The 15,601-nt window shown below is 44.7% G+C and overlaps 1 protein-coding gene across 5 annotated transcripts in view; it reads left to right on the top strand.

Annotated features, from left to right (window-relative positions):
• Positions 1-15,601, top strand: part of KCNJ6 (potassium inwardly rectifying channel subfamily J member 6) — a 281,724-nt gene that overhangs the window by 75,537 nt on the left and 190,586 nt on the right. For all 5 annotated transcript variants that reach the window (XM_084992143.1, XM_084992144.1, XM_021070975.2 and 2 more), the window contains exon 2: positions 3,380-3,431. In XM_084992143.1, coding sequence (XP_084848269.1) covers positions 3,407-3,431 — 25 coding nt within the window. In that variant the 5' untranslated portion in view covers positions 3,380-3,406. The remainder of the gene's footprint in view (positions 1-3,379; positions 3,432-15,601) is intronic.

Here is a 15,601-nt window from a genome sequence, read left to right as displayed (position 1 = left end):
GAGAATAGAACAAGCAGCCCAGGTGTGAGGGCTTGGGTTTGGCTAGTGGAAAGTGCGTGGGAATAGAAAGTTGCTTTCACGTTGCTTTGAAACATGCACTGAGCATTGGGGTGGGACCATCCCGTAGATAGCAGTTGGATGGAGAGGTCAGGGCCGGATGGAGAAATCTGGAAGCTGTAGCCATTTGTGGATATTAGAGATATTGCTGTGGATGAGACAGCTGGAAGAAAACAGAGCATGCAGACCTGAGGAAGCCCAACACAGCCCCTGGATTGCTGCGTAAGGGCTCTCATCCCCGTGTACAGCAGACTTTGAGGTTCTGGGGAAGAAGAGGTTGTTGACAAGGAGGAGAGACCAGCTTGATGCAAATGCCTTTCTTGGCAGGGACTTCAGTTTCATCAACTGCATCACTGTGGGGTTGGACTTGACAGCCTCTAAAAGAATCTCTTCCAGGTTTAATATGCTATAATTCTAAATCTCTTCTCAGTATTGTAAATCTGATAGCCAGTAAATTTACTTTGGAGGAAGCTCTTGGCTCTAGAAAAAAGAGATTTTGCTTGAATGAAATGTAAATCCCTTATCGAGTATACATGCCGTGTGATTGCAAACCTCTACTTTCTGATAATGAGGGAAGGACATAAGGAGTTTAAAGACATCTCATAGAATGACTAAACTACTTACACAGAAACATATGTCATGATTTCCACCATAAGTTATGATTTAGATGAGTCAAACTGAGAGAGCTAAATTTAGGACTTTTAAGGGCCCCTCCCCCTGTCGGTGTCAGAAGTTTCTGTTTAATTACGGGGAAGAGAAAAATGCTTATACAGGCGTTATTTGATTTCTCCAAGAGGAGGAAATCCAATACATCTGGATAAAAATAGATGCAAGGACCACTCCCCAGCAAGACTGGTTTACAAAAGGTGGCAGCGTCCTGGGTCATAAGAAGTAATGCAGTGACACACAGCCAAGAAGACAGACAGGCTTGACAGGGCTTCATGAGGAATCTGGGTGCCTGTTAGGGAGTCTCACCACTGAGGTCGTCAGGAAAGGGCCAAGCTGAAGAGGTCAACCCAAGGTAAAACCTAATGGAACACAGAGAACAAAAGGAAGGCAAGTCATAGACCAGGATGCAAGGAGAGGAGCTGTAAATAGAGGGGCCAAACCAGCAGCAAAACTAGGCGGAGGGGAAGTGCAGAGTCAAGGACAGAGCAGCAGAAACAGAACAGGCCAAGGACGAATTTCACTGAGTTCTCACCATGGAGTTTCATCTATCCCTGAATGGCCATCCACCACTATGCTAGACTGGTCTTTGAAGCGGCCTCTGTGCACACTCCTGGGAACCTGTGTTGCTCTGGCAAGTTCCTCTCTGTCTCTGCTACCCAACGCTCTTAGCCTCTCCAAAAGCTGTGCTATTTCTTTACATCTCCATATAAACCACATGGCAGGCTAAATATCACAGATTAATGCCACCTCAGTAGTGTCATAGATGACGGTTTCTTAGCTCCTTCCCTTCTCAAGGGCAATTACTAGTTTAAGTAAGAGGCAGTGCCCTGGTTTTATTGCTGTTAATGCAGGGCTTGCGAGTATCAAGTGTACTTGTGATGTGCAGCGTTGCTTATTGACATTCAAAGCAGTGTCAATAAGCAGCACTACCTTTTCGTTTGGGAGTCCTGGCTGTAGAAGGATGAATAATGATGTGGTTAACGTACTTCAACACTCAAGCCAATGACACGTCGACTCAACTGCTAGCCTGGCAGCTGCGACGGGCTCAGCACTAAACTGTGGCCATGGGGAGAAATCAACCTCACCTTCGGTTTCTAAGAGCTAGAATGTTGATGGCACAGGAGCTGGAGCATTGCCACACGACTAAGAGTCGATGACGTACCTATCCCATGGGAAGGCATGCTGTAGTTATGGACATTCGTAAACAGAAGTCGGAGAAGGAAAAATGACAGTATAAAAACACAAGATAGTATTTTTTGCCTATGAGTTCGGCACAGATTGGGAGGGTCGGGGATAAAGTTAACACCCTTGACAAGTTAGCAAGAATGCATGGAAAGGAAGGTTTTTATGCACTGTCAGAACCAAGCTTCATGGAGGATAATTGGGCAATACATGTCAAAATTCTTCATAGTCATACTTTTTAACCAAATCATACCTAACCGCAATATTTATCCTCAGCGTTGATAGGACAAGGGTACAAATATGTGAGTTCAGGATGCTCATCACAGTGTTTTATAAACTAGTAAAAAAAAATTTAAACAAATTAAATGAAATCTGGTTAAGGAAATTATGGCCTAACTCATGATGAATGCAGTCACTAAAAAATGATAATGTATTCTACCCTTATTGACATAAAAAGATGCATGATATGGCATTAAGTGAAAAGTGGCTTGCAGTATAGTTTGCATAGTATAGATAGTTATATTTGTGAAAAGGGGATTATATTTCCGCATCTGAATATGGTGTAGAAATGGGAATAGAAAGGTGTTCACCCAATTATAACAGTGGTTTCCTTGGAGGAGGGAAGGATCATGAGAGAAGCATATATTCTGATTTATAATTTTTCAATATTGTCTGAATTTTTCAGTAACTAGCATGTATTAGCTTCATAATTAGAAAAAAGAATAAGGCAGAAAAAGAGAAAAATAATAGCAGCCAATATTTCAGTTACTATATCTGTTAGGAGTCCAAGAAATTGAAGAGAGTTTTCAGAAGAGATGACCATTATTTTTAATAGTTCCAAAGTACTTTCCTAATTAGGACAGACTCAGTTGATGTATGTTATCTTTCTGGCTCTCAAACTCAGTGGGTTATAACCTATATCCTAGTTGGAACAAAACATTTTCAGCCCAAAAGAGTTAAGGCCATAAAGCCATCAAAAGTGATGACTTTCCAAAAAGGAATCAAAAAAGTTAAGACAAAGAAAAATGTATAAAATCTATTTGGCTTTCAGGAAAAAAAAAAAAAATAGAAGTCAAATGACTACAAAAATTCCAGCTCCAAAAATACCAAAAAACTTGAACAGGAGAAAATTGAGAGCAAAAGATTGGCATACGGGTGTCAAAACTCCAGTGTCAGAAAGGTTTTGACAACTAGTCGTGCATCACCAATTACACACACATCCAAGATCAATGTGACAGACGCTTGTTTCCAAGAGCCCTGGCAGATTTTTTTTTAGTGCCTTAAAAATCTCTTTTCAGTGGCTGACAGATCATATAGCTATAATGTGAGATTTTAATATTCATTTCATCATGGGTGACCAAATTCTAACATGGGGAGAAGAAGGGAGAGAGAGAGAGCTGTAACAGACCCTCGTGTTCATTCATACTGAAGACAGGCTTTACACATGGTTGTCTTTTCTTCTTGCTTCCAGGAAAAGCACAAAGAGGAAATTTCAGCGATGGCCAAGTTGACAGAATCCATGAGTGAGTAACCTGAAATTTATTCAGTTTGGGTTTTGAATGGAAAACCACAACATCTTGCAAAAATCACATCCCTTTGTGATTATCTGATTTGTCTCTTTCATTCTTGTGATAGCCAAGGTCTACATAACACAGACCATCGTGTAGTGTTACAGTTATGTGTTACTCAAAATTCATCTCTCCTGGGGTCCAGTTCTGTGCTGAAAGTGTTACACAATGTATGGAGCTAAAGAATCAGAATGGATTTTATCTATAGCACTGCATTGGACATTGAGACTCACAGGAACATTAACCTGAGTTTTAGAAGGTTTACGCAGTCAGCAGAAGTTTTATGCACAGAGAGTCCATAGGCTGGATAATCTAAAGAGTGTAAATAATGGCTTATCGTTGTCAGACCTGTTAGGTGTAGTTCAGAAATTTCAGACAGAACTATTAAAAAGGGAGTACTTGAGGTGTAAGTAGCTTGCCATGATTTAGGTTTTGTATATATCAGCAGTATACTGCTCTAAGTTCTTAAGCCAAATAAACAGGATACACAAAGTGTTTTGAAGAGAAAAGAAAAATAATTACAATCAATCCTCCTGCAAACGGAGAAATGCAATTTCCTGTGATAATGTTTAAATATTAAAGACCATCTGAATATGAAATAAACAGTCAAGGCAGACTTTTTTCCTTTGAAAAGGTACGTGTTCTTGGTGATAGATTTCACAACTAAAGTGACAAAGAGGGGCGTTCCCACTGTGACACAGTGGGTTAATGATCTGGCTTGTCTCCGTGGAGATGCAGGTTCCATTCCAGCCCAGCACAGTGGGTTAAGGATCCATCATTGCCATAGCGGTGGTGCAGGTTGCAGCTCCAGCTCAGATTTAATCCCTGGTCCGGGAACTTCCATATGCCATAAAAATAAATAAAGTGACAAAGGGGAGTTCCCTCATGGTGTAATATGTTGAGGATCTGGCGTTATCACTGCAGCATCCCCAGTCAGTTGTTGCTGTGGTGCAAGTTCAGTCCCTGGCCCGGGAACTTCCACATGCTGTGAGCACAACAAAAGCATAAATAAAAAGTAAAGTGACAAGGGAAGCTTGCAGATACTTCTCCATTATCACTAGGGCCATAGACACCTACGTAAAGTTGACCTGCAACATTAACCATTGATCTTGCCTACATTTAATTGGGTCCCTGCCTGCCCCTTCTACTATTCCTCAAATCCTGAAAGTATTAAATACAAGCGATCTTCTGCAGCACAGTCAGTGAGCCTTTATCTCCACAGACAATCCCCCCACAAGAAAAGGCAATGTTACAAGGTTCTGCACATTGCTGTTTCTTTAATTTCTGACCCCAAACTTCTGCCTAATTTCATGTCTTGAACATGTGCTAATTTCAGGCTGTGAATTTCACACAGCTCACAAGGACTAAGTCAAAAATAAGCCTTGCCCTGCTCCCAAGCCTTTCTCGCCCTCTCCTCTGGGTCACCCCTGCCCTCTCTCCCTCTAGCCTTGAAGATGGAAAAACATTTAGAGGATCTGCCACTTAGTTTGAAGAATCTCACATTGGTTCTCTGTCTGGGAAAAAGAACCTTGGGTCATGGAAGGTGTTCTTCTTAGACCTGGAATGAAATAGTGAGGGTACCAGAACCACCATGAAACTGACATGCCTATACCATCAAAATATGGAGCAGGATTGTTACAGAACCAATGAATTCACAATCCACAGCACCCTCACAGATCTAGTTTTCATCTCTAAGTCCAAAGTCACCAACACAGAAGACTCACAGATGGTCTGAATGCTAGAAAGATCAGCCGCTTGGAATCTAGCATCGTTGTCCATGAATGGAGCCTGGGGGGATACGGTGCATGAAACTAGATAGTGCCTCCCATCAGTTGTGATGCCAACAGGTTTCAGGACGAGGATCTTATTAGAATTTGATGTTCTAGTTCAGTAAGTATTTTAACACACCTAGCTGAACTGTAAACCATTAAGGGCACTATAGAGGATCTATACTGGTCAATATTTCTGCCAGAGGTATTTTGTTTTTTCCATCATCAGATCCAGAAGCATGTAAGTAAGAGCACCCCTGACCCTCCCTGACGTATTGGTTTCAGGTTTCATGTTTGCCTCTGCAATCATTCTAATGACTTTGACCTATGATCTAGTCACTGGCTTAAGAGAATTCTGCCAAAATTGAATTCCAAATCCTTAGGTAGATGAAAGGTCATGGCCATTCTTCTAATTTGCTCTGTCTTTTTTTAAAAAAAAAATCACATTGGTATATTCAATCCACAAAGGAAATTTAAAGTCTGAAAATGAACCTTGGAATCAAACTCAACATTCCAGTTCATCAATCCTCGCAAAGATAAAGAATATTATAAAATATATAAGATATACTACTACTTTTCCAAGGGCTCACTATGAAAGTTAAATCTCGTGTTCAAAACTAGTAAATTTTTCATCCAAATTAAATTCATGAATAATGTTACATACAACTATACATTTATTCTACATAGGAAATCTGCAAGTAAATAAATACATAATTATGTAAGAAGACTCGATCAGTGGGCTAAGCAAAGAATTGACATTTAATCGGTATGTGATAAATTTGATGGAACATCAAATCCATGGCCACCAGAGAAAAGAGACAAAAACAGAACCATGAATACCCAGGACACAGTGCACTGAATGGATTTTCGGAGCCAGTGAACTCTTTGCTTGTTAAACTGCCAAGCAAAAGCCATCTGGTTACTAGAGCATCTTTTTGTTTAACTAGAACTGGAGGGCGATTTTTCCCCAGTCACCATAGGCTCCAAATGCCATCAATGGCCATGCAAGTACCACAAAGGGGATGAGGTATCTTCTTTAGCCTCTAGAGCAGGGTGAGGAGTATCTCTTTCTATCATGTGCAAAATCAACCATTTCAAAAAAACAGAAAACCAGCATTAGTCATTTTTTAAAAGAACAAGCAAGGGACACAAAAATATTAACAGATTTTTTAAATGTTAATTTAAGAGCAGCTTTATTGGAGTTCCCATCATGGTGCAGTGGTTAACGGATCTGATTAGAAGCCATAAGGTGGTGGGTTCGATCCCTGGCCTTGCTCAGTAGGTTAAGGATCTGGCATTGCTGTGAGCTGTGGTGTAGGTTGCAGATTTGGCTCGGATCTGGCATTGCTGTGGCTGTGGCATAGGCTGGCAGCTGTACCTCTAATTAGACTCCCAGCCTGGGAACCTCTGTATGCCTCAGGTGCAGCCCTAAAAAGCAAAAAAGAAAAAGAAAAAGAGACCTTTATTTAATAAACACATGATAATATTTCAAAATATATTTGCCATATTATTGGAGTGAGGAATGGGCATGACAAGAAAGAAAAGAAAGGAAGAAAAACAGATGAATTATAAGAAAATACACAGAAGAAAAATGCAGGGGAAAACATACATATAAAAAAGGACCTAGAGGAGTTCCAGTCGTGGTGCAGTGGTTAACGAATCTGACTAGGAACCATGAGGTTGTGGGTTCGATCCCTGGCCTTGCTCAGTTGGTTGGGGACCCGGTGTTGCCATGAGCTGTGGTGTAGGTCGCAGATGCGGCTCGGATCCCGCATTGCTGTGGCTGTGGCGTAGGCCAGTGGCTACAGCTCCGATTAGACCCCTAGCCTGGGAACCTCCATATGCTGCAGGAGCAGCCCTAGAAAAGGCAAAAAAAGGGGGAGGGGGAACCTAGAGAAGAAGGAGAGAGACAAAATCAGAAAACAGGTAGACCAAGGGGAAGGAGGTATTGACAGAAAGAGGCTCGGAGATCTAAAATTCCTAAGCTACACACTCGCATCCACTGGCTGTGGACTTCCACCTTTCAAAGTCTATTGATTTTTTGTAACACTGCCTTTTGACATTTTAATCTCTGTCAACATCTTAGAAATGGACATTCTCATACTTGGACCACCAGAAACCTGTTACAAATGGGGCAGCCCAAAACCCCACACTGGAGGAAGTTACCCCAAATTTGCCCACCAGTCACCAGGATTTTGCTCCCCATCCATTAAAGGAAATCAAGCTGCAAGTCTGACCCCAGTGGAGACTCCCAACCCTAAATAAATAGGCACACAGTGCCCCAAACAATGAAACCAAATCCCACACGCTATCATTAGAGGTGACATTGAGGCTGGCAGGGCCACTTGAATCTAAGTGAGACAGTGACAAATTGGAGATGTCAAAAGGCATGGCAATAGCCTGGGGGCTCTGGAATCATGATCTGTATAGAGTACCTCTGGAGGTTGTCCTTACATAAATTTCTATAGGAAAGTATCAGCCCCCCACACACATACACCTAGGAGCACATCATACACAGCATAGGAAGTCTCACCACAAGGGTCCATTAATAATGTGGGTTATAATCAAACGTCTGGTCCTGAGCATAGTGATGAAGTTGCAAGGACAGGACAGGTAAGGATGCTTGACCCTGACGTCTTCTCCAGGCTTCAGGGGCCCTTCTCAGGCTCCACCCCCACCCCCAGCATTCTGCCCTCTTTCCTGGAGTCCTACTTCTGCCTCCTCTGAGTCAGCTGCAGGTACACAGTCACTGCAAGAGTAGATGGTGGTTATTTAAGGTGCGTGGGGCCAGCCAGGGGCCCCTCTGAGTCATGGGAAGGGGAGCTGACCTCTGCCGCTTTCTGTCACCATCCTTCCAGCCTCTCTCAGGCCCCAGAGCAGCCCCTTCTGGTCCTCCTCACGAGTCACTGCACCCAGGCTGTCCCAGGCTGTGATATCCCTGTGGCCATAACCACCTTAACATATCTTCCCAGGAAAGAGTTACTCATCACCATTCTCAAACAAATAGCAGAGTGACTGCTGTATCCTGAGTAGCTCCAAGTCGGTCCTTCCCCAGCCAGGACTCAGGGGAGTGGGCCATCACTCCTCCCACTGCCCAGAGCCACGGGCCTGCTTTGTAGGTACTTAGAAGTCTTGGCTATCCACAATAATGTAGAGAGAATCCCTCCTCCTACTTAAAGAAATGGTTCAAATTTAGCCCAGACTTGAAATGTTCCAACGTCAAAGGAAATAAAGAGTGAGAACCAATTACAATTACCACATATTAAATTAGCTCCATGAAAGCACAGCGATGTTTTTTAAATCACGTATTCTCAATCACTCTTGCACTGTTTTAAGTTGTGGAAGGACAAATAAACAGGGTTCCTTCCCACACCATGGGCAGTGTTTTGAGACAAAGGAGGAGGGATAAAACAGGTGTAGCACAGAGAATCAGGGTCTTGCAGAGGCCACCTAGCAAGTCCTACAGCTGGAGGCACATATCTGCATATTTTGTGTGCATCATAATGGTTGTGCAGTTTTCACCCAGCAGCCAGTGGGAATGTGCGTACCAGGACCCAGGACCCAGCACAAGGAAGCATGGAGGTGTGAGGACGTGGCCAACTGGGGGGAAGAGCCAAGTACTGATATGGCAGCAGTCAGGAGACAGGGCAGGAAGACAGCAGCTGGCTGAGCAGATAGGCAAGAATCAGGTCCTAAAAGGACAAGTTTTCAGCTTGGGCATTTTCCTGTCAGTGATGGAGCAGCACTGAAGGTTTTTAAGCAGATCAGCATTTTATTTATTTTATCAAAGTACAGTTGATTTACAATGTTGTGTTAATTTCAGATGTACAGCACAGTAATTTGGTTATAGATACATATTCTTTCTCAGATTCTTTTCCCTTATAAGTTATTATGAGATACTGTACATAGTTCCCTGTGTTCTACCATAGGTCCTTGTTGTTTATCTCTTTTATATACAATAGTGTGTATCTGTTAATCCCAAACTCAATTTATCCCTCCCCCACCTTCCCCTTTGGTCAGATTGTTTCCTGTGTCTGTGAGTCTGTTTCTGTTTTATAAATAAGTTCATTTGTATCTTGTCTTAAATTAGATTCCACAGATAAGTGATATCATATGAGATTTGTCTTTCTCTGTCTGACTTACCTCGCACAGTATAATAATCTCTAGATCCAAGGTCATCATCTTAAAATGATTGCAAAGGCCTGTGGGGGTGGATTTTCCACTGGCGCAAAAGTAGAGGAAAAGAGCAAGAAGCTGGTACAGCAGAGGAGCTGAGAGCCTCTGCAGGGCAGCCAAGGGGGACCTGCAATGCATGAGAGACAAGTGGGGTGAGGTGGAGAGGATGTGGGGAAAATGGAGAGCCATTCCCTTTTATATAAACCCACGGGCCTATCCTGCTGGCTGAGGTATCGAGCTTCTGACCCCCAAGGGGAAAGGCCCACCCACCCTCTCAGACACACTACTGCCAGTGCCCCACCCCAGGCTCTCTTGGGCAGGTGTAGGATTTTAACACAACATGGCAGTTTTGCTGCCCACACCTCCCCAAAGGAAAAGGACAATGTCATCAGTCCAAGCAGATGGAGGTACCCAGATTTTGTCCTCTGTTGGTGGCTGGTAAGAGACACCAGAGCTGGACTGGAACTTAAAGGCCGTGGAGGATGTTCCTGGGCTGGGCAAAGCTATTCTCTGCATGAAGTCCTTAGGGCACTAAATGGCCTTCTATCCTCAGAGACTAAAGCTACACCGGGCCCACCAGATAGTGCTTTTTAAAATGGATCTTCTGGAGTTCCCACTGTGGCTCAGTGGGTTAAGAACCTGACATAGTGTCAGCGAGGATGCGGGTTCCATCCCTGGCCTCACTCAGCAGGTTAAGGATCCAACATTGCCATGAGCTATGGTGTAGGTCACAGATGAGGCTCGGATTGCTGTGGCTGTGATGTAGGCCAGAAGGTGCAGCTCTGATTTGACCCCTAGCCTGAGAACTTCCATATGCCACAGATGTGGCCATAAAAAGAGAAAAGAAAATGGATCTTCTCGGTCCAAATAAAACTCAGACACTTTAAATATGGAAATCTGTCTCTCAGGCTCAGACTCACACAGGTAGTCATAGCATAACCTCAAAAGTAACACAATTTAATTGCTAAAGGCTATACTCCATTTATAGCTATTATAAAATACCTGCTATATTCCCCATAACATTTAGAAGTTGTGAATTACTATATTGTTAACTGTAATTCGTATGATATTATATATCAACTCTACTTCCATTAAAACATTTTTTAAAAAGAAGACAGAATACTAAATTCAAATTCTGAAGGAAATGATTTTCAACCTGAAAATTCAGACCCAGCTGACTGATAGGTAAGTGCAACGACAAAGTACAGGCATCGGATTTTCTAAGTCAGAAAGCTTAGACCCCATGCATCCTTTAAAAAAAATCTTCAAGAGGAGTTCCCATTCGTGGCTCAGTGGTTAATGAATCTGACTAGGAACCATGAGGTTGCGGGTTCAATCCCTGGCCTTGCTCAGTGGGTTAAGGATCTGGCGTTGCTGTGAGCTGTGGTGTAGGTTGCAGACTCGGCTCGGATCCCGCATTGCTGTGGCTGTGGTATACAGTTCTGCTTAGACCCCTAGCCTGGGAACCTCCATATCCTGCAGGAGTGGCCCAAGAAATGGCAAAAAAAAAAAAAAAAAATCTTCAAGAAAAAGAACACCATGGGTTATAAGAGCTGGGAAAGATGTGAAAATTTTAGAAAATAAAGGTATAAGTATCGTTATATGAATATATATATAAAGTATAATATAAATATAAAATTATATAAATATAAAATTCACACTAATCTCTGGGAAAACTAAAACCGGGTGTTGTTGACAGCATTGCCTCTGATGACTGGAAGTGGGTAGGAAGAGCTTCAACTTTGTATTTTGTCTTCTTCTTGATTATCTGCCTTTATTTTTGTTGCGGATACAATTACTTGTAATAAAACACTTAAAACTTCAAAAAGCACCCTCTAAAATAAGAGTAATTCAACTTAAAGTCAAATCTACTGCCCTTGACCACCCTTTCTTGACAATGTACTGTTTAAATCACTTCTTTACTTGTGATTATTATCTAGATGCGTTCCTCTGTGATAGCCACCTCTGCTCGTTACAAAAGAGAGGTTTCAGGTCTTTTTGAGGCTCCCCCACTCCCACTCTGTTGCTGTCAACTGGCCCTGGCAGTGTGCCTTTGACCGTCTTTGCTGTCTAGTCCTTCTCTCTTCCATGAAGCTTTCCTTCTCACGTGCCTTTATCCTCAGTAGACAGCATGTATTGCTCTGGCTGCCCAGCATCTCCTCCAGACTCTCCTTGAGCAGGTCCCCATCTCCCCTCCCTTTGCATCTCCCAGCCTGAGACCAGGAGCCCCTCCCTGCTGCAGGTGAGCTGATGCAGATGAGACACAGGGCTGGGTACCAGCCAGCATAGGTGCTGACAAGCAGTCCCTCCCTCACCCAGCAGCTCTGCCATGTGCTTCTGAGATAGGTTCTCGAAGCCCAGCCTCCAGGCTGGGTCTCTCACTCTTCCATGACTCTGGGAGCTCTATCTTATCCCTTAGCCATCCCACACACTCGCACTCACCAGACTGGCTCTGCCATCTCAACTACAACTCTGGCCATGCATCTTCCTTTCCATGTATTCTTCCTGGGTTACCTGCAGGACAAGTGAAATGGGGGTCAAGAGCAGATGCCAAGAGGGGCCAGCATGGAGGGGCAGCAGAACGCAGGTGGCTGCAGAAGATTGTCCTGGACATTGGCGCCCCACACAGTGCCTCATCGCAGTCCCATCATTAGGCAGAAAGGCTTCCTTGGGAGTTCCAGCCTTGGCTCAGCGGTTAACAAACCCAATTAGCATCCATGAGGACTCGGGTTTGGTCCCTGGCCTTGCTTAGTGGATTAAGGATCCAGCACTGCCCTGAGCTGTGGTGTTGGTCGCAGACATGGCTCAGATCCCACATTGCTATGGCTCTGACGTAGGCCAGCAGCTACACAGCTCTGATTGGACCCCTAGCCTGGGAACCTCCATATTCCCTGGGTGCAGCCCTAAAAAGAAAGAAAGAAAGAATGAAAGAAAGAAAGAAAGAAAGAAGGAAGGAAGGAAGGAAGGAAGGAAGGAAGGAAAGAAAGAAAGAAAGAAAGAAAGAAAGAAAGAAAGAAAGAAAGAAAGAAAGAAAGAAAGAAAGAAAGGAAGGAAGGAAGGAAGGAAGGAAGGAAGGAAGGAAGGAAGAAAAGAAAAGAAAAGAAAAGAAAAGAAAAGAAAAGAAAAGAAAAGAAAAGAAAAGAAAAGAAAAGAAAAGAAAAGAAAAGAAAAGAAAAGAAAAGAAAAGAAAGAAAGGCTTCCTTTGATCCAGAGCAGAAGAGAGTCAGCAGCCTCTTCCCCACTGGTGTGCCTCTAAAAAAGATGTTATTTTTCACTAAGAGGCAGGTGCTTTCCTTACTGGAATATAGCTTTAAATTCAAGGATAATCACTTCCTGCTTGGATTATGGGCCTGTTGTTGGCATCAGAGATTCTAGCTCTGAGGTCAGAGGGCCTGAAATGCACTATAGTCCTCGTGCAGCTTGGCAGCCTGAGCCACCATCTGCATGGGGATGGGCTTGATGCCCTACCTGGTCCTCCCTTCTCTCCCCTCTCATGTCCCTCAAGGGGGCTTTCTTGCTTCCGTGGTTTCCATCCCCTGCCTCATTGCTAAGGCCCTCTCCCCCTAAAGGCCAGCATCATATAAGAATGCAGTTTCCTCTCTTGCTGTCTCTGGAACCAGCTTATAATTTAAAGGATTTGACTGTAGAAACACACAGCAATGTTCAAAGCATCAAACTAAACGAGTAAATTTGATTTTAGGGTGGCTGACATTTATAAGTTGTTACTGGTCTTCGAGCAAATGGAAATGGAGAGAATCTGTTTCCTCAAATTCATTTCCCTTTAAGGTCTTGGAGATCACTTTCACACACACACACACAGACACACACACACACCTGTCCCTGATAAATGTCCTTGGATTAGTTGGTGAGAAACTCACCTCTGACACCAACAACTTCTCGTGGGCACTGGAAAATCTAGATTGGGGTTTCTTGCTTTGGACACCATTGACCTTTGGGTCCAGATAATTCTTGACTGTGAAGGTGTGTGCATTGAAGGACATTTCATAGCATCCTCGACCTCCACTCCCCAAATGCCAGTAGCACCCTCCCCCAGTTGTCACAACCTGTGTCTTCAGACATCACTAAATTTGCTCCAAGAAGCAAGTCATCCCCCGTTGAAAGGTTGAGAATCAGCACTCTGATAAACCAAGATGAACCAATCATTTATTCTTTTGCAGCAACTGTGGGATTTTCTAGTCAACTGCAGACATTCCCAAAGTTTTAGCCTCCAATATCAATCATTCCTTGCTGCATCCCAGCCTCTACTTGATTGAGGCAGGAATGGACGACCTGGGCCACCAAGAAAAGCCATCTGCTTCAGCTCCTTGGCTTTGAGGGCAACCATAGTATTCCTTTTTTTCTTGATGATGCCATTGAATGAACTCAGAAGGATAAAGGGATTTTTGAAGTGGTGATGTTTAAGAAGAGAGTTGGAGACACCTCAGCTCTTGGGACTGTGGCAAAAACAGGAGAAGTGGAAGGTGTGTGGGGAGAGGAGGTGGAGACTAGATTCTCCCAAACGTGGTAGGAATATCATTTTTTTCCTAAATAGTGTTTTTTAGGACCTACTCATTGGCTCCATCAGTAACAATTTTTCTTGCTCACTCTGCCTTTCCGAGCTGTCGATGATGGAAAGCCCAGCTCTGGGGCAGCCACATCCCTTCAGCCCATCTTGGCTGATTTCCATTTGCCATGATCTCTGGATAGGGGTGGGGGGAAACCGGCGTCATTGGCATGTCACTGGAGTGTCTTCCTCTCTCATTTGGGATCACAAGGACTCAGGTCCTCCCTGACTTTCCAATCCTCTTACAGAAGGTCATCATCCAAAGAGGATGTTCAAGGTGTGAGTCTCCATGATGCTATCAGCCCAGCTGATGGATACGGCTACCCTGGCCAGGATGCTGCCAGCGTCCATTGGGGCCACAAGCAACCAAAAACCTCTATCACTCCATCTCCATCACCCCCCCAACCCACACACACCCCAGCAGTAGGCATGCTCCCCAAGTCCTCTTTGCCAACCCACTGGGGGGTGCTCAGGTGACAGCCCAGGACTGTGACTCCCACTTGGGACCCAAGAGCTGAGTCTCCCCCAGCTGGAAGTCCAGCTCCCATAGGGAATGGAAACACACTCCAGCCCAAAGAAAAAAGTAAACAAAGGCATTTTTAAACTCTTTCTCTCGCCTCCCACTTCCTCAGCTCCACTCCCTTCCCTGCCTCCCACCCACCCCTCATCTCACTGTCCTTCCCCTCCCCCCTCCCACTCTCTGCCACCTGGCCCTGGGAGCCTGCTCCGCCCTCCCACCACCTGCCACCCATCGCTTGATCCTTCCCCTCCCTCCTCCCACTGCTCCCCTTCTTCCCCCTTCTCATGTCAACCATCAGACCCCCTTCTCTCTGCCCCTGCTGACAACGGGTTTCATTAGGATAAGTGTGGAAAGAGGATGTGGCCACGGTGTGGGAAGGCTCGGGGTCTGGAACTCGGGGTCTCAGGCATCCTTCTGTGCCCTCAGGTTGCAGGGAGAAGGGTCTCCTGCCCACAGATGTGGCTGTGAGAAAGGGACGCTGGGGACAGATGGCCAACTGGGTAAGTGAGGCCAACCCAGAGCGGTAGGATGTGAGCGCATGCGTGTTTAGGAAGCGCTGAGCCTAAGATAAGGCTCGGGAGATGTGAGCAAGCAGATGGTCAGAGGGAGCAGCAGAGAACACTGAATTCTAAAGCTCAGGCTCCCCAGAGCACAACACAGGCTGGGAAGGGCCCCTGCCCACATCTGAGGGTGGGGCGTTTCTCAGACCTGGGCTGATGTGAACACCTGGGTTGGGGGAATTTGCTTTTTCACCTGCTTTGCCTAATTGAGATTCCCAGCCAACCCGAAGGGGGCCCTTCAGGTAAGTTTTCATCAATCATCTGTCATCCATGTATCGCCTCGCGCTGAGCTGCTGCCCTTCCCCCTCCCAACCCTGCTTTTCCTCCTGGGGACAGGTGTGTGAGCTGGGGACAGGCCATGGGCTCCCCAGGACTCCCTCTGGCTCTGGATTTGTCTGAGGGGTGGGGGTGAAGGGAGGAAGGCAGGGGAACCTGGCTTCTGGCCCTGGGGAAGATTAAAATCAGGTGAGGGTAGATGTCACCCGGTGGGAGAAAGTCACTTCCCAGATTTCACCAAGTCTCAACTTCAGCAAGAG

The sequence above is a fragment of the Sus scrofa genome, chromosome 13, assembly GCF_054392235.1.
Source record: "Sus scrofa isolate SSC_HxYL_T2T_F1_AM1 chromosome 13, Sscrofa_HxYL_maternal_Yorkshire_Landrace_v2.0, whole genome shotgun sequence".
Taxonomy (NCBI): Eukaryota; Metazoa; Chordata; class Mammalia; order Artiodactyla; family Suidae; genus Sus; species Sus scrofa.
The sequence above is the reverse complement of the archived record's forward strand: the minus strand, read 5'-3'. Positions and strand labels throughout refer to the sequence as shown.